The 19278-nt window shown below is 35.6% G+C and overlaps 1 protein-coding gene across 7 annotated transcripts in view; it reads left to right on the top strand.

Annotated features, from left to right (window-relative positions):
* PCCA (propionyl-CoA carboxylase subunit alpha) overlaps positions 1-19278 on the top strand; it is a 445241-nt gene that overhangs the window by 194270 nt on the left and 231693 nt on the right. For all 7 annotated transcript variants that reach the window (XR_012514288.1, XR_012514289.1, XR_012514290.1 and 4 more), the window contains 4 exons: positions 9595-9738; positions 11058-11132; positions 15308-15376; positions 17563-17638. Coding sequence is in view for 4 of the 7 variants with exons in the window: in XM_003928223.3 (XP_003928272.1) it covers positions 9595-9738; positions 11058-11132; positions 15308-15376; positions 17563-17638 (364 nt within the window). In the remaining 3 variants the exon portion in view is untranslated. The remainder of the gene's footprint in view (positions 1-9594; positions 9739-11057; positions 11133-15307; positions 15377-17562; positions 17639-19278) is intronic.

Raw genomic sequence — 19278 nt, 5'->3', positions numbered from 1 at the left:
GGCTGAGGCAAGAGGATTATTTGAGCCCAGAAGATCAGTGCTGCAATGAGCCATGATCATGTCACTCACTGCACTGCAGCTGGGGTGACAGAGCAAGACCCATTTCTTAAAAAAAAGAAAAGTGTACAGGATGATATGCATAGGTTAGATGCAAATACCATGTTACTTTATATCAGGAATCTGAGCATCTGTAGATTTTGGTGTCCACAGGGGTCCTGGAACCAATTTCCTGGGGAGACAGAAGGAGGACTCAGGGGATGTGTGGGCACATGCACATATGTGCATTGCTGCTCTTGAAGTTTTTAAGTGGCTTTACTACTTTTTGGATTAAGTTGTATCCTCCCCTGTCCTTCAGTAGCTCTATTTCACTTGGCCTATGTAGTCATTATTCTTAATGTTTTTTTCTTTCTTGTGCTGGTAATCCCCCTGCTGTGGTTTTGCTGTGGTTGTTTGGGGGTTATCAGTACTGAGTTCTGCTTCTTGAAATATTCCAAGTGACAGTAGCCCTTCAAATGATTGAAGACACAACCATATCTACTTCAGAGGCCTGAAAGAGTGTGTGTCTCCTAACATTCTCATCTCAAGGACAGAATTGAGCTAACTTTTATTGACTACTTGGATTCCTTGGCAAAGAGACCGTGGATCCGTCTGGAGCTTTCTCCCCATTTGGACTTTCTCCCCAGGGTCCATGGCTCTTTGCAGGCCAGGCTTTCTCCATGATGTATTCATTTGACATTCTTCCCTAGATTTCTCTAAAGCTAGTCTCCAGTTTTCATTCATCTAGAGAGGGAGAAGAGCCTGTTCCCAGTTCTTGGCTTTCATCTTCTCCCTAGATCTTGGTGCTTCCCATGTCCTCAGCTGCTTAGCAACCCTGGAGGAGATAGCATGGAGTCTGGGGTGGAGAGGTGTGAGCCGGGTTGGTTTTGACAGCTTCCCAGAGCAGGAGTAGCTAACCTGGATCTCTCCTGAGCTTTAGGGGAGTCTGTGAACCCTCTGAAGTCAGATACGTATTTTTTTAGGGAGAAATTCAGTGAGATTCTAAATTGTAAAATGGTTCAGAACAACTGTAGCTGACTAATGGAGAACTCATTTAATCGTTTTGTTAGTTGCAAACACTTAACTATTTTCACTCCAAGCAAATAAATTCTAGTGCTCTCCCTTCTTAGCTGTGTGACAGTAAGCCAGTTCCTTAACTTCTATGTGTTTTGATTTCCTCATTAGTAAAATGACATTAATTATAGCATTTGCTGTATAGGATTGTCAGGATTAAATAAATTAATATAGTTTAAATATTCAAAATAGTACTTGGTTTATACTGAGCACACATTCTTTCTGCTGCGTCTTATCCATAACACTTGCATGCTGTTTATTAAATACTGGTTAACATTTTTACTATTGCTATTGTCATTAACATTACTGCTATGACTATTATCATTAATATAAAGCCTGTCAGTAGACATCTGAAGAGATGGCAGACTTATCCACATATTAAATAATAACTTTCTCTAATTCTTTTGTCAGTTAACTGCAAAATTATTGTCATATCTGAACAAACATATTAGAAATATTAACCATTTTAAAAAGAGATCTCCTTCTGTTATAAGGGTGTTTGTGTAAGAAGAGTCTGTGAGGAAAATGGAAACTGAAATCTTTCTTCCTAAAATGGAGCTGATAGAGAAAAGCATTTACTACATTGCTTAGGCCTTTGTGCTGAGATTAATATTAGGACCCTTGAATATACCTTTCCGTGTGTGTGTGTGTGTGTGTGTGTTTGTGTGTGTGTGTGTAATTATTAATTTCCAAAGGCTAGATTGTTTTAGTTTTTAGTTTTTTAGAAAAGCAATTCCCAAATAGAAATGAATAAAATTTTTATAATAAGTAATTAAATGTCCAAACATGATCAGTTGACTGTACATGTCTTTGAGAACAGAGAGGTAAACTGTCCCACTTTAGTTAGACCTTAGTTAGTTGCTTATACTGATTGATACAGTGAAGGACGAATCTACTTTATGGAAGGAAAGGTACAGTAGAATTGTTGAAATGCTTTGAAGGCCATGTACTCGAATCTCATCAGAGAATTCTGCATCACAGGGAAGCTTTATATTCCAGAGGATTTTAGAAATTTTTTTTTTCTTGCAACTTCATTTTGCCCTTTGCTGTTGCATTTGTTTAAAAATTAGTAATTATTACAAATAAATTCTGGTTTATAACAATTGACTATAATTGAGCAAATACCATATTCTAATTTTAGATTTAAAAAATTTTTTAGATTTAAAAACTGTTTCTGGACCTGCCAGACAAAGATTTTGGTCTTTAATGGAGTTAAAGTATTTGAGAGAATGAGGAGAAATTATTGGGAACAGGATTTCTAACTAATTTTAAAATTTCTCTCTTGGATATGGGCAAATGCTGACCTTTTTGATGGTATTTAAAGTGATAGAGGCCAGGGCTCTTAGACTGGTTACAGTAAGCCAGAATTGGCATGTTTTGTCATATTTTGTGCTGGGAAACTGAGGATAGAAGGTAGGATGTATTATGTCCTCCCTTCTTACTTACTGAGCCTTAAGTAGAAAGTTGAAGGAAAGTTTTTGGTAGACACTTATGTATAGGGAAGCTTTCCAGGCACTTACGACTGGGGTTTTGTTTTAAAGCATATTATAAATGATCTTGCTGTATGAGTTCTGTACTCTTTTTATCTATGTTTAACTTTTTAAATAAATCTTTGTATTAGTTTGCTAGGGCTGCCATAACAAAGTATCATACACTGGGGTGGCTGAAACAACAAAAATTTGTTTTCTCACAGTTCTGGAGGCCAGAAGTCCAAAATCCAGGGGCCAACAGGGTCGGTTTCTTTTGGAGACCTCTCTCATTGCTGTGGGTGACCATCCTCTCCCTGTGTCTTCCTGTGGTCTCTCCTCTGAGCCATGTGTTGTCTGGGTCCTGATCTTCTCTTTTTTGAGGATACCAGTCATGTTGGGTTAGGGCCCACTGTGATGATCTCATTTTAACCTGATCACTTCTTTAAAGATCATGTCTCCAAATACAGTCACATTCTGCGGTAGTAGGGGTAGGACTGAAACGTATGAATTTGGAGGGGATGCAATTCAGCCCATAACAATTTCCTTATCATTTCTTCCTGTGATTATTATTCTTGGGGTTACCAGGGAGCCCTATAATAGAATCTCTTCAGTTTTCATGGTCACTCTTGTATATAACCATTATTTCCAAGGTGAGTTTATAAGAGTAATGTGTTGGGGCCTATTTCCCAATATGCTTTTTTATACATGAGTGCTGTGGATCAAAATCTGATAACCTTAGATCCTGTATTCTCAGGAGGTAGAGCTTCAGAATTTTAATAGGTACATGTAGATTCCGTTCTCTGAACAGAAAGAGCAGAATCTTTCTGAACAGACAGAGCAGAACCAAAAATAATGGCATTGGCCATCCCTTCAGGCTGGAATAGCAACAGACTACAAAGACAGAAGCCTATTATGCCAAACACCATTATGAAACTGAATTTTATGTAATGGACAGTTTCCTCATATTTCAATGGGTAATCATACCTAAACTACTTTGCTAAGTTGAATCCAGCAAGTTTTGCTTACAAAAGATAGCTTTCAAAAAACAAGATTTGTATTATCTGTCAGTTTAGACTGGATATATTGAATAAAATGTCACTGAAAATTGTGTTAATTTAAAAGAACATTATTTCTATAACAAAAAATTTCACCATTCTCTCACCACACCATCTTGAGAGCAATCTCCTATGCCTTCTCTATTAAATGACAGTGATGTATTGAACAAGTTTGTGTATGTGAGAAAGGGTTTTGTAAATTTCAAAGTGCCACACTGATGTCAGTTGTATTTATGTGTGGTGGGTCTTACACTTTTAGGGGCAGTTTCCGCTTTGATTAAGCAGCTGGGCCACTATTTACCAGCTGCCAAACAATTACAGCTGCAAATATCCCACTGTTCAAGGAATTTTTTAATACTTCTCATCAGCCTCCTTCTTACAATGGCCAAGTTAACACACACTGCATCCTTCTGTCTTCTTTTTACGTGTTGTGACTTTTCCTTATTTTAGACTTTACTGAGTTTTAATTTTAATTTCAAGTCAACTCAGATAATTAAAATTTGCTTGAATCCTGCTTGCTTTCAGGACGACTTGTCTGTTATTCATTTACTGATCCTGAATGTTTTAGGAATTATTAGGTAAATATCACAGTATGATATTTAAAAGTTTAGATCAGAGGAAACAAATTGCAGAAATTATCTGCTATTGTATAACTATTTTATTTAACATAGTGGGAGGATTCTGACAAGAATGTTGATCAAGCCAGATGTCTTTATTTTTAATAGTGTTTTATAATATGAGAAACAAGTCTTTCTAGGGACATTTTAATTTTTATTAACTTTTTTATTATTATTATTATTTTAGGCAGGGTCTAACTCCCATCTCCCAGGCTGGAGTAAAGTGGCTCCATCTTGGCTCATTGCAGCCTCGACTTTCTGGGCTCAGGTGATTCTTCCATCTCAGCCTCCCAATTAGTTGGGACTACAGGCATGTGTCACCATGCCTGGCTGATTGTTGTGTGTGTGTGTGTGTGTGTGTGTGTGTGTGTGTATGTGTTTTAAATAGAGACAGGGTTTTGCCATGTTGCCCAGTCTGCTCTCAAACTCCTGGGCTCAAGAGATCTACCTATGTCGTCCTCCCAGAATGCTGGGATTATAGGGGTGAGCCACCACTCTGCCATATTTTTCCTAACTTTAAATTTTGAAAGGATTTCAGACTCACAGAAAAGTTGTAAAAAATATTACAGGTAATTTCTGAATATACTTTGCTCATATTTACCACATTAGCTTTATCTTTCTATCTATATCTGTATTTACTAGAAACCTTTCAGAGTGTTTCAGACCTGGTGCCTCTTTACTCCTAAATATGTCTGTACTTCCTAAAAACAAGTACATTTTCTTATATAACTCTAGCACCATAATCAAAACCAGGATTTGAATATTAACATATTACTATCATCTAATTTAGGACGATATTTAAATTTCCCCTGTTGCCTCATTAATGCCTTTTGTGGTAAAAGAAAAAAAAAAACTCTAGTTCAGCATCCTACATAGCATTTAGCTGTTATATCTCTATTCTCGCTCAATCTGGAGAGAATTCGTCATTTGGTGATTTGTGATCTTAACATTTTTTAAGAGCATAAACCATTTATTTTATAAAATGTCACTCGTTTTAGTTTGCCTCTTTTCTTGTGTACTAGAGTCAGCCTTTGCATTCTGGGCAGGAATACCACAGAAATGACTCTGTTCATCTATGAGCACCATGTTGGCAGCATGAAGTGTCACTTTATCCCATTATTGGTGATGTTGGCTTGGTTAAGACAGTGTCTCTGGCATTTCTACGCTGTAGATTTTCTGTTTTTCCTTTTGTCCTTAATAAAGTATCACATAGGGAGTTACTTGAGACTCTGTAAATAGCAAAGCATACTTTCACTCACTAGCTTTAGCATACTTCCTAGTTTGTATTTAATGAGGAGTAGGCTAAAGATGACATTGGCAGTGTCAGAGTTTATTATTATGATTTTCAGAATCATGAGGTAGATAACAACACAGTGCCAAAGAGATTTAGTTTTCCTAAGCTTATTCTGCTACTGAAATGAGATACGTGAAACACTCAGAGATAAAGAAAACCTAATTTACCTCACAGTTGCATTTGACAAGCTTAGTTATACTTTGGGAAATAACTTTGAAGCAACAGATGAGTGAGAGGGAGTGGTAAGAGGTATTAGACAATGCTAATAATGACAGCTTGATGGTGAGTAAGAAGACAAAATTAAATTAAAATAGCAAATAGACCTATAAAAAGCCAGCTGATATTTACTGCCTAGCTTAAGTGGATGGATCTAAATATATTTATTCTAGTCCATGAGGATGATTATGGCATGAGATATTATGAGGTATGGTGATGTCCTATAATATGGCATTTGATAATTTTTTATACCTGTTTAAACAAAAGATTAACGGTGAGCTAGGGATATAACCAATACAAATGAATTTATCAACAACTGTTAGATTCTGCAGTGTGGCACTACCTTGATGAATATATCCTAACAAGAAATTTGTCTTTGAGGATTCAGGTATTATAACTTGGTAGGACCTCACCTTTTTTGTGAGTGTGATTTTTTGGGGCGCTGGTGGGTTTGGGCTTACTCTTGCTTACTAAATCCCAAGATTTATATATTCACATGCTAAATGTTAATCAACAATGCAAAACAGTGCTATCTGGTGGATTCCTGATTGTGTGCTTCTTAGAATGAGCACATTGCTGTTGGGTAGGAAAACATATGAAGCCAGGTTCTCAAATACTTGTGTGGTGAGGATGGAGTCACAATAAGGGAATTCCATTTTGTATGTTGAATGTTTTTAAGGCATTGTTTTCAAAAGTGTGTCCCATGGACTTGGCAACTCATAAAGGTACTTTGCAAAAGGAAGAGGAAGTGCTACACAGGGCCCTTCTCTTGGAGAGTCACAGGGCATATGGACATGCTAATGACAAGAGTCTTTCCTAAAAAATCTGTTGAACTCAGATTAACCTGGTGTTTTCCAAATAGAAGTGACACAGAAACCTTTTCCCCCCACATAATAACCCTCACAGCAGATGCTTATTAGCATCAGACTTCTGTACTTACATTTTGCCTCTAAGTGGGACAAGATGAACTTGTTGGTTTACCAGACACCAATTTTTGACTTAAAAAAATTTTTTTATAACCTTTTGGTCAAGTTAACCATCTTCTTCCCTCCCTTCCTCCCTTCCTTCCGTCAGTCTGTCCTTTTGTTCCTTTGTATAATCCTGTTCTGTCACTTAAGTATTGAGCTTAACTTGCAGAGAGAAACCATTGCTGAGTACTTGGGAATAGGGAGATATTTGTGATTATTTAAGCAATGTTGTGCTTAGAAGATTTCTGATAATAACGTAGTCTAAAGGAAATGTTTCGTATCCTGTGGATTAGCTTTGGAATTCTATGTATTTTGAAGGACTTCTTTCAAAAGTGTTTAAAATTATAAGTTTTACTTTAAAGAAGTTAATTTCTCGAAGTTTTACTTTGAAGAAGTTAATTTCTTTTACCTGGAAAGTTCAAGCAAGTTAGACCATTTTGTGGACTTAGACGGTACTTATCAAAAGGTAAATGTTTTTAAAAATTTCTCTTAGAATTTTACCTTCAGCAGCTTGTTAGTTTAGCTACTTGCTTAGTTGTTTCTAATTTGAATTACTTGAGTAGCTCCCTAGTTTAGACTGTAAAATGTTATGGTTCTGTTATATGACTCTAAGTTTAGAACACAATGGGTCCACTTTTGGAACCCATTCAAAGTGGGTCTGATGTACTTATTTTTTTTACACGGTTAAAGTTCCATCTTCAAAATTGAAGCAGAGCCTCATAATAAATTTGGAACTTTAAACCTTCATAGTAATATGCTTTTTAAAAGACATGTATACATAATTATATAGCCATTGCATATACATTTATATATACATTTTTTAAATATACATTTCTGTCAGGAAGATAACTTCATCTCTGTAGTGAGATAAATTCCAGCTCCATCTTGACCACTTACTATAGGTGTGACTCTGTAGTTGCTGTTTCTTCATTCAATATATATTTATTTGCCTTGTGTATAGTATGTACTTATATAGGCACTGGTCATAGAAAGAGGAAATTGAATGGTTTACTTAACTTTTAAAATTACTGCTCACCTGGCAGGGATGTGTGAATAGTATTGATGTAAAGCACTTGGTGCATAGTAGGTATCTCTCTCTCTCTCTCTCTCTCTCTCTCTCTCTTTTTTTTTTTAAGCTGGAGTCTTGCTCTTTGCCCCAGCTGGAGCACAGCTGGGGCGATCTCAGCTTACTGCAACCTCCTCCCAGCTTCAAGTGATTCTTGTGCCTCAGCCTCCTGAGTAGCTGGGATTACAGGTGCATGCCACCACACCCGACTAATTTTTTTTTTTTTTTTTAATTTTTAGTAGAGACTGGGTTTCATCATGTTGATCAGGCTGTTCTCAAACTCCTGACCTCAAGTAATTCACCCATCTTGCCTCCCAAAGTGCTGGTATTACAGGTGTGAGCCACCGCACCCATCCAGGTTCACCTCTTGAGTAGAGCACTGAGATGTTTTCTCATATGAAATTGGTTTCTAGTAATATAGAGGGGTTTTATGCTACTTACTTTCTTATTATATTATATTGAGTCTTGTTTCTTACAAATCAAAATTTGTTTTCAAAAATATGTATTTTAAACTACCTAATAAGATCTTTATTTAGTGTCACATTTGTTTTATGAAGGGTAGATGCTTATTTTAGTGATGATTTGTCATTAAAATTAAGTCAAAATGTCTTAAAGTGTTGAGACTATAAACAAACTCATAACACACACAAAGCTAATTATGGATGCCATCTGTTTATTTTTACAAAGCTTTTTTTTTTTTTTAAGACTATGGCATTGTCTGCTTATGGTAAGCTTCACGATTATTATAATGACTAAGTCCTGTCCTTCAATTAGTGTAGTTGAAGATGGGAAGATAATTCATTTGTTCACTGACCTTTTCCTGTGTCAGAGTGTATGAACTATGACATGTCATGATAAAGAAACTATTGTGAAGTGCATTCAGAACATACTTAATTTTTATAGGAAAAAAATGGCATCAAAGCAGCAGATGTGGCCAAAGTTTTGTTTAAATTCTCATAACTTATTCAAGGTTTTAGATGAAAGGTAGATAATTCACTCTTTTCCAGTGACTTAAGTGGCTTCATTTTAACTCAAGGTTAAGAATTTCTAAGTGATTGACCAAGTTTATATTAACATGTATCCCTGTTCATGTACCGTGTTTTTGTACATACATATGTCATGTGTTAGTGTGGAAGGTCAGGAACTCGCATGACAGCATCAGTCCAAGTAGTTGTCAGCAGTTTGCTGAGAGAGCAGAGCGATCACACTGGCTCTGTTTTGTGATTGTGCACGCTAAGCATTACCCAAGTCAGTGTGGAGGGAAAGCAACCTGAAGGATCCATCTGCTCCCTTCTGCTACACTGCCTTGATGCAAGATTACGCTAATCTGGCTGCTTGTCAGGACAGGTTAGTGAAAGCATGCAAGTAGGTGAGATTTAGGGTGGACCAGTGCTTTGGAAAATCATAAGCTGCCCCTCTAGATGCCATGTTAAGTGTAGCAGAATAGGTTAATTATCAGCCACATCGAAGATTGCAGTGAAATAACTATATAGTTTTTTGGTTAAGAATTAGTTTCAAAATTAAAATTCTTAAATATTGTTGGACCACAAATAAATCAAAATTGAGAAAAATAATACAGATAGTTTACAAATGCTTTTAGGCATTAGTTTTTCTTATGATTTGTGTATTGTTTATTCTTTCATTTTATTCCCCTAGCTCAAGAGTTTTTTAGTCAAAGATGAGTAAATGTCACATACAATTAACCTCATTTTACCCAAAAACTTCTGTAATTTTTCTTGTTTATTTCTATTTATTTACCTTTTTCTACACATCCTGACTGGCAGACCTTGGCCTTGCAGGTTGAGCATCCTGTCACAGAATGCATTACTGGCCTGGACCTAGTCCAAGAAATGATCCGTGTTGCTAAGGGTTACCCTCTCAGGCACAAACAAGCTGATATTCCCATCAACGGCTGGGCAGTTGAATGTCGAGTTTATGCTGAGGTAAAATAAATGGTGTTGGGAGGAAGGATGGTGGTTGTGTCCAGAGTCATCAAACCTGGTATAGCCAACAACACGGTAAAGTTAGGGTTTTATAACGTTGCCAAGTATTGGATTATGTAATCTGTAATTAAACCAGAAAAAATTAGATTATTTTTTTACCTAATTCCAGATAGTTTTAAAGAATTGGATTTAGTTAATTGTCATTTATTTTTAGATGGGGAAATAGCTACAAATCCTTTAAGAGGCAACAAAGCATTAGTTAAATATTCTTGAGCTTGAATGGACCATGGTTTTTGTTTTGATTGCATTTTCTTTGTTTATTTTCAAACAACACTAGCAAGAAGTAGCATTTATTTCCGTGGGGTTTTTTTAAATGCCCACCTTGGGTACACATTAGTTGTTGATCAAATATTTACTTAAAAATTTTCCCAGCAGTTTGTTTTCATATAATTTTCTCCTTTATTATTATATAAAAGCAACAATTGAAATTTAAATTGTAAAGCTTCTAGTAAAACATGTACTCTTAATTCATAATTTTAATTATGGGTTTTACTCATAAACTCTCAGTTCAATACTTTGAAATGCTTTTTTCAAATGACTAAAACAAGAATGCAAGGTAACATTTCTACTGTTTCTACTTTTAGACATCAAAAATGTCTGTCAAGAATAAAAATAAATCAATGTCTGTGTTTAAGAATACCATAAGCTGGTTTGAAATATTTTTTAAGGCGTTCAGAAATATGTTTTGGCATGGCTATATTGCTCTTGCTTTTTTCATATTTTAAGTAGTATTACTTGTATTCTTATTATGACACTGAGCCTGTTTATTCTGATGATCTAATATATTTACAAATGAAGTACATATCTAGTAGCATGTGCTAAGTTTTTTTTTCAGGTTTTTATTTGAAGAACCCAAATTCTCAAATTTTACCATATGTGAGCTGTTTTGAGAAGGAAAGCAAATATCTTCAGTGTACCACGTTTGTTGTTCTAAACTTGAGTATGTTTTGATGTAGGGCCTAGGTTATTTTATTTTTTGCCCAAGGCATTCTAAGAAGTTTTATTAAATGTTGGAATTTTACCAATTTCAATAAAGTATGAACAAGGTCAAGCTAAATTCTGCTTACAGTTCTGTTTGATTTTTAAGTACATTCTAAGTTGTCTAGAGTAAAAGACAATGATACTCTGAAATCTGTGATTTGGTAAATACCACATGTTGAAAATAGACCTATAAATGCTTCTTCATTGTGTAAATATTTAACCTTACTTGTGCAGATTTATATTTCAAAGACTGTGCTTCCTTTCCTTTGAACTTTCAGGACCCCTACAAGTCTTTTGGTTTACCATCTATTGGCAGATTGTCTCAGTACCAAGAACCATTACATCTACCTGGTGTAAGTCATTAAGCTTTAATACCAGCTGAGGGGTTAAAATCGTGATTTATGTCATACTTTTATGTTAAAGCATGTCAACACCAAAGGGTGTAAATTGAAGGACAAGTCAAATTCATGGGAATCATGGTTTTTGTGTTGAAAACAAATTTTTTCAGTATTTTGTGGTGTTCAAAAAAGTCAGGATCCAGTTGACAGGGGAAGCCTGGAGAAATGTGATCATCTAAATGACAGCTTACAGTGTGCCCAATTCTTTCCAAAATTCTAATAAAGACCATGAATCCTAAGAATGAGAAATGACATTTTGTGTTACAATTTAATCTTTTCAATAAATCTAATCCAACCCTGCTATATAGTCACTTGTTAAGAAATTCAAGCACAAAATCAGCTCCTTAATTCAAATAGATTAAGGCATACAGAGTATGCCTCATTCTATTAAACATCACAGACTTTAAGGAGTACACATTACTTATATCAGAAAAGTGATCACTGTCCATTTTATTCCATAGCTCTTCTATATTAAGCTATTTTAAAAATAGTTTTTGTTGCAAAAAAAGAAGAAGGACATACCCTTTCTCTTAACCAAGGTAATAAGTGCATATATATATGTATGTGATATTATGTTAACTGGTAGATGACAAGGCTGTACCATCTGTGAATATTCATATTATTCGTTTTGATTACGGGCATGAAGATGGTGAAAGATTACAGGAAGAATTCTAAATCTGAAGATGTTATTAGATACATGATTTATTTCACTTTTTATATTGTTTTTGCCCATGTGCTTTCTAAAGGGATTTGACCCTTTCTAGGCTTGGAGGCTCCATGCTGTGTTCAAAGCCAGAAGGCAGGAAAAAAATTGTAAAGATTTAACAGACATTATGTGACATTAAGTAGCAGATGAGAAAACAAGTATCATAGGGACATATCTAAACACTTTTTTAATCAAACAAAAGAAGTATTAAATAAGAATTCATAATGATTACTCTAGTTGTTAGAAGTTTTCACCATGTTGTAATAGCTAACAGGATGTCAAACATTTTGCCCTCACAAGTTTTTGCAATTTGCAATTTTCAAACGTGAGACCTGTTGAAAGTACAAGTGATAATGGACAAACTATACCCCCTACAGTCTTCGTCCCACCAAATCTTTCTTCAATTAATGCTGCAGCAGGAGTTTTATGTAATAACATTTGCAGTTGTGAGCCATCCATAGAAAGAAAAAACAATTAAAATGCCTTAAATGTTCTGCTTACTGCTGTTATTTGCTTGTGTGAATGTTGCATGTCAGCTAAATGGACCAAGGAATAGATAAAGTGATTGGGTGCAGGAGAGTGCACACTAAGCTTTGTCTATCATTATTGCTGGGAGCAATCAAATTGATGTCAGCAGGACAGTAGATGCGTTGACAGCTGTAATTATGTATCTCCATGGTGATCACTTTTGGCCTGTCATGGAGGCCCATGAGTCCCCTCCCTTGGAAGCATTTAATCAGATTGGGCTGTCACTTGTCAGGTAGACATGGCAGGCTGGGAGTTGTGCTTAGGGGGAGAGGTGAATTGAGAATGAAGGATGGGAGACGTCTGATAGTTTCACAGGGTCCACTGTGGTACTGAAGACAGAAATTTTAATTATGCTAGAGGTTTCTGAGCAATGGTTTGAGAATCTCATACAGAGGTGCTTGGGTGTTTTTGTTATGGCTGTTATTGTTTGTTTTTCTTCCTTGCCTTATGAAAACTAGAGCAGTCAGTCTACCTTAGAAAACCATTTTTGGCTCTTACCTTTTTTTGGTCACAAGAATACATACTTAAGAGTTGACTTAGGATTTGTACTTTTCACATGCTTCATTAAGCCTGAAATTTATTTCTATGGCAGAGGTGAAGATTTCCTTTTTTATATTTGATCATAATATTTTGTAAATTTGTTACTTTCAGACCACAGTTTTGTTCTGCTCAGAAATTTGGTTCTGATTTTATTCAACTTTTTTCTTAAAGCTTTTAGTGGAGATTTGTATAGCCTTTCATGGAGGAATGGAAACTTGATCTGACTTTAGTTTGGTTGTTAAGAAATAAAAATATAGCTGATTATTACTTGGATAAATCAGCATAAACAGTAAATTATAAATCAGAGTTTTCATATTGTAGTACAATTTTTAATTGGAAATACCGATTTGCTTATACAAAGATACGTTTTGATTATATAGAATATATCTTGATTTTATCCTGTGTGTTTTAAAGTTAAGATGACATAACTTCTGTGATCATAATATTAGTAAATAACAGTTATAAATAAGAGCTCTAGGTAACACCTTACAGAATGATATTAGTTAAGGCAATGGTAAGTTTTAAGTAGGGAAATACAGGAGAATGTAGTAAATATTCTTTATTGTCTATATTATTTTATTTGTGGGTTGAACATCAAAGTTCCTCCTAGCTTTGTAGCAGTTTATATAGCAAATGATAGATGTAGTTGAAGTCAGAAGTTTTAGAACTTGTATCAGTCTCATTTTAAACACAGCATTAGCAAGCATGCTGTGGTTTTAAAGATGACATAGTGGTCAAATGAGCTCTTTAACTTTTTGGTACTAAAATTAAGAAAATGAAAGTTCACAGATATCTTTTCTGTTATATAACCTGATTGCTAGTTGCCATTTTGGGGCTATTTAATGTGGGGAGAAGGCAGATTGTGATTTTTATTGCTTTTAAAGATGCTCCATTAATTTTTTTCTAGTTTTTGTCAACATTGTGAATTTCATAGAACATCAGTTTATGTCCTGAAATATGTTTTCAGAAAATAGAGAGCCAAGTATATTTCGTAAGTCTGCTGAATGATTTTTGTTTAAAATTAAGATTTTTGTATATAAATGTGAATACAAATACAGATATCTGTATTTTTGTTTGTGCTTGCAAATACAGAAATAAAAGCCCCTCTGGTATGTTATAATGTTCCTTTTACAACCTTACAAAGAGAATAATAGTAGTTTGAAATTTAAGAAAATGAAACTATAGCTTATCTTCTAATGTCACTGTATAATAAAGCCATCATTATACCCTCATGTGGATATCCTAGACAAGAGGTTCTACATGTGGTCCCTTGATAATTGCCTAAATTAAAATATTAAAGGCCTAACAGCCGCTGTGTTGACCTTTTTCTGCCTTGCTGCAGACAGATGAGCTGCTGTTTATTAGGAAGGCTTCTTGCCACAGGTGGAAGGCTGTGTGAGCTTCCGCTCTTCTCTTCCCACCCCTTTACAATGTTGGGCCTCAAAGTCCTGCTGTTCCAGCAGCTTTGGTTCAGTTCCTCCATCCTTAAGACCCATTGGATATGCCTGATAGTCTGAAGTATTTTGATTAGCTTTTAAATACTTCAAATTCCAAAACTTCTTTCTAATAATTTAATAAATATTCTGTCCCCAGTAACTGCTCATTTTTAAAGTTTTGCATGGCTAACCTCTGTGCCTTGCTGCTGGTATCAAACTGGGAAATGAAAACAAGAATCAGCGATGTACTAACTCACTTGTTGGCTGGTTAACAGCAATCAGCCTCTTCAAAAGAATATTTTGAACTCGTGCTATCCCCCGACCCCCACCCCACGAAAATCACAAAATCAGAGCTCTAATTGGGACTTTACACAGCAAAGCCATAGGAAAAGCTGTGTAAACATTAAAGCCTCAGGGGACTAACAGTAACAGAAAAATAGTGTTTTACAGTTGAGAGGGTGAGGCAAAAAAGGAAAGTGTTACAGACATGAAAGGCCCAGGCCCACGTTCCAATGGAGCTGAGGAGCAGCTTCACTAGAGGCCTCACTGGCGGGCAGAAGGCTCCAGTGGGGAGTGTGGTTAACTAGGGCATCGTCCATGCCATGCTTCGGCTGGAAAACACCATCATCAAGCCACAGCACCCTGGCAGAGTGATGTAGGAAGTCTTCATTTTTTTTTTTCTTCTGTTTCTTAGTTTCTTCATTCAGTGGCAGAGCAACAAACATGTTGCATTGCATATTAACGGATCAAGATCATTTGGTCTCTATGTATTTTTAGGTTGTTTTCCTATTTTCCAGAAGGTAAAATGTTATTTGAGATTGAAATTCTCTATTCATTTTCTCTATAGAAATGAAATTTGTGGTTACAAAAAAAAACTATACCATATGAGTCACTTTGATTTTTTCCTTTTTTCCCCCCAGGTCCGAATTGACAGTGGCATCCAACCAGGAAGTGATATTAGCATTTATTATGATCCTATGATTTCGAAAGTTAGTTTGATTTCTTAATGGATTGTTTCATTTCTTCTGAAAAATCGATGATATTTAAAAAGTCTGAAACTGGGCCTTTATCTGACTAATGTGCCATAATTAAACAACTAATTATGCACTGATATAAATGCGAAAGCAGAGCAAGTTTTTTCTCTTGGGAGAAAATTCAGCATTATGTTAGTTTGCAATACTCCTCCTCCGCAATCAAATCATGCCACCACCATCACACACGCACATGCGCAAAATGACAATAATAAGCATCTGACCAATGGTGCCAACCTAACTCATTGCAATGAGAAGGAATTAAGTCATTTTTTTGGCCATTTGCCGAAATTACTTGAGGTCAGATTATAAATGAATGGCAAGAAGTTGGGCTGAGAGGCAGCGTTCGTTAGAGTACTTTCTGATCTTTTCATTTTTATAAATTACCAATTATTTAAGTAGATTTGATGTAAGAGTAAGATTTGTTTTGCCCACCTGTCTTTTTGAAGTTTGACTTTCCAGAATGATTTTTTGATCTTCAAACCCTTAAAACCTTATAAAATATAAAATACTACAATAATTAAGATTGTGGATTTTATTTTGAAAATCCTGTGTTCTCTGAAGTGATACATCTATACTGAGGAATTATTTCTTTATTAAGCCACGTTTTTCAAGATGGTTTTTCCCCAAGTGACCTTTCTAATGTTTTAGCTGCAGTAAACAAACTTTTAAAAAAATCTTTTTTCAGTGAAGGTTTTCAGTGTTTTGGTTTTTGGTTTTTGTTTTTTGTTTTGAGATAAGGTCTCCCTTGGTCACCCAGGCTGCAGTGCAGTGTCACAATCGTGGCTCAGTGCAGCCTCGACCTCCCAGGCTCAGGTGATCTACCTGCCTTAGCCACCTAACTGCAGGTGTGCACTACCATGCCTGGCTATTTTTTTTTACATCTTTTGTAGAAATGGGATTTCATCATATTGCCCAGGCTGGTCTTGAACTCCTGAGCTCAAGCAACCCTGGTCTAAGTTTTTAATAGTATTAAAATAAGGTTTAGGTCTTTTGTTTATTAGAGAACCACCATTTAATTTAAAAATAAAACTGCATATAGTTATTGTAGGTTGACTTTTAAATAGATATGATTCCATTTTTAGATGAATGTTTTTCTATTCAGAAAAATGGCCTACAAATTAATTTTCAAATTTGCTTGATATTGAAGAGCTAGTAAAACCTAATAAAATAATCACAATAGATAGGCTAATATAACTGTCAGAAAAATCTTTAATGAATAGTTAAGGTCTTATTTCATTGCTAAGTTATAGAGACACATATAAGTCGGCACTAAATCATGTAGAATAGTAAAATTTTTTTGTTTTTCTGATTCAAGCATCATTTGCTTCTGTGTATATTATGTGTAAAACTGCGAATGATTTCTAAGATAGTCATCTCTCTTTATACCTTTATTTTTGAAATTTTTTGTTAGTTACAAAAGTGTTAAGGGCTGGACACAGTGACTCACGCCTGTAATCCCAGCACTTTGGGAGGCTGAGGCAGCTGGATTCCCTTAGGTCAGAAGTTTGAGACCAGCCTGGCCAACATGGCGAAACCCCATCTCTACTAAAAATACAAACAAATTAACTGTATATGGTGGCGCACATCTGTAATCCTAGCACCTCAGGTGGCTGAGGCGAGATGATCGCTTGAACCTGGGAGGCGGAGGTTGTAGTGAGCTAAGGTTGTGCCACTGCACTTCAGCCTGGGCAACAGAGTGAGACTCCTTCTCAAAAAAAGAAAAAAAAGAAAGAAAGAAAAAAGATAGTGTTAACTATTCAGGGTATCTTGGAAACCACAGAAAAACAGGGAAAAAAAGTCTTACCTAATCCCCACCACCACCCTAGATGTTCAAATCCTATCTTTAATATTCACATTTTGCTTTATCTCCTTTTAAATTTTTTCTATAGTTACTTCTGTTACATTTTTCTCTTTGTAAAATCACTCTTTACTATGATAATAAAATGGAGAAAAGTCTGAAATAGCTTGATTCTAATATTTATATACTTAAAAAGTCATAATTGGCATATTGAAAACTGAACTATCATAAAATTAAAAGATATATTTGGAAATCTGTTATGAAATATTTTAATTTTTACTAAAATGAATCATTTCACATAGATCTAACTGTATGTTGGGGTTTTTTGTTTGCTTGTTTTTAGCTAATCACATATGGCTCTAATAGAACGGAGGCACTGAAGAGAATGGAAGATGCACTGGATAACTATGTTATTCGAGGTAAAGACAAAGATTTGTACCGCTTGGTTATTATATATGGTGGCCAGTTCCGGAAAACAGCCTGATGGTTTACCAGCGAGAACATGCATGGCACATTTGCTCACTGTGTGCTTAAAGAGAAATAAGAAAAGTTCAAATCAATCACACCACTGTACTAAGTATAGGGGTTTTGTTTTCCTTTGTAGCCCTATACTTTACATCTACTTCTTAGGTTATTCAACTTACAACATTTGATCTTTCCTAGATGAGCATCTAATATTTTGTGGGTACAGTCATGTATTGGTTGTGACATGAGAACCTTCAAAGTAAAGAACCATTGACCAGTATAATTTGAGACCAATTTTGCTAGATTATTGTCTGTGGAGTGTTTTGTTTTAAAGTAGAAAACTTGAAAATGTATAGTGATAGAAAGTATAGTGACCTATATTTGACTAATTTGGGGAAAGAGGGAATAGCTCTTTGCTTCTGAGATTAGAGCAAATTACAGACTGTCTTCTAGGAAATGCAGTTTTGTTACCTCATTTACCTATATGATAGTTCTAATAATACCTGACAAGATGCAAGCCTACCAGCCTTTAGCATGTATAGTGATAAATGAATTAGAAGCAGCCATTACACTGACATAATCAAAGTACAGTTATGTTTATACCCCTTAAGGAGTTAAATTACATTCTAAATTTTATCAGCAGCTTTCCATTAATAATGAAAACATGACTTTAGTGCAACATCAATTATCTTTGGAATAACAGACTTTAATAACAAACTTAAAGTATAAAATATAAGTTCCCCTTGAATTATGAATGAATAATATGGTCTGAGAGCATTCCATAGGGAAGACTGGCTTCTGTATAGTTTTGCCCTTTTCTCATGGCTCACTGGATGTAGCAGTGGGTGGGGAGGTTAGATTTGGAGGCTGAAGTGGTATGATAGTAGTAGAGTAAGACTGCACAGTCCTCTTCAGGACCACATGGAACTTTTATGCAGGTTTTGAAAGTCCTCTTTTTCCAGTAGATGCAACTTTTAGGTACTTAGCAAATGGACTAGAAGTTTGTGTGAAAAAGAAGAAGCAGTTTATTTTCAGGGCACATCCTGCTCTGAAAATAAAGGAAGCCCAGGTGAGCAAAGGAGCATGTCAGGCCTTTCCTTTACCTCCCTGACTGCCTGTGTGCAGTGAACAGTTTGTACAACTGTACAGTAGTGCCCAGGGTAATTAGTGACTATATTTGTACATCTACCTTTCCCTGCTTATTTTCATCTAATAATATTGAATTACATTATGTAATCCATACCTGCCCTTACTTTTCTCTTCCAGTTTTTCCCTTGTTAGGTCAGGAGGATGTCTCCCTTCCCATTCTCCACAATCCACGCCCTTTTTTTTTTTTTCGAAACAGAGTCTCACTCTGTTGCCCAGGCTGGAGTGCAGTGGTGGAACCTCGGCTCACCGCAGCCTCCGTCTGCTGAGTTCAAGCAGTTCTCCTGCCTCAGCCTCTTCCCTGCTCTTTGAGCTTTACCCTTTTTTCTTTCCATTTGTTAGTTAACAAGTGATGGAGATTCTAATAAATATTGTGTGCTAGTGATTTGTCCTTGTGAACTAAAGAAAAATAATAAGCTTCCAAGTGACCCTATATATAATTTAAAAA

The sequence above is a fragment of the Saimiri boliviensis genome, chromosome 16, assembly GCF_048565385.1.
Source record: "Saimiri boliviensis isolate mSaiBol1 chromosome 16, mSaiBol1.pri, whole genome shotgun sequence".
Taxonomy (NCBI): domain Eukaryota; kingdom Metazoa; phylum Chordata; class Mammalia; order Primates; family Cebidae; genus Saimiri; species Saimiri boliviensis.
The sequence above is the reverse complement of the archived record's forward strand: the minus strand, read 5'-3'. Positions and strand labels throughout refer to the sequence as shown.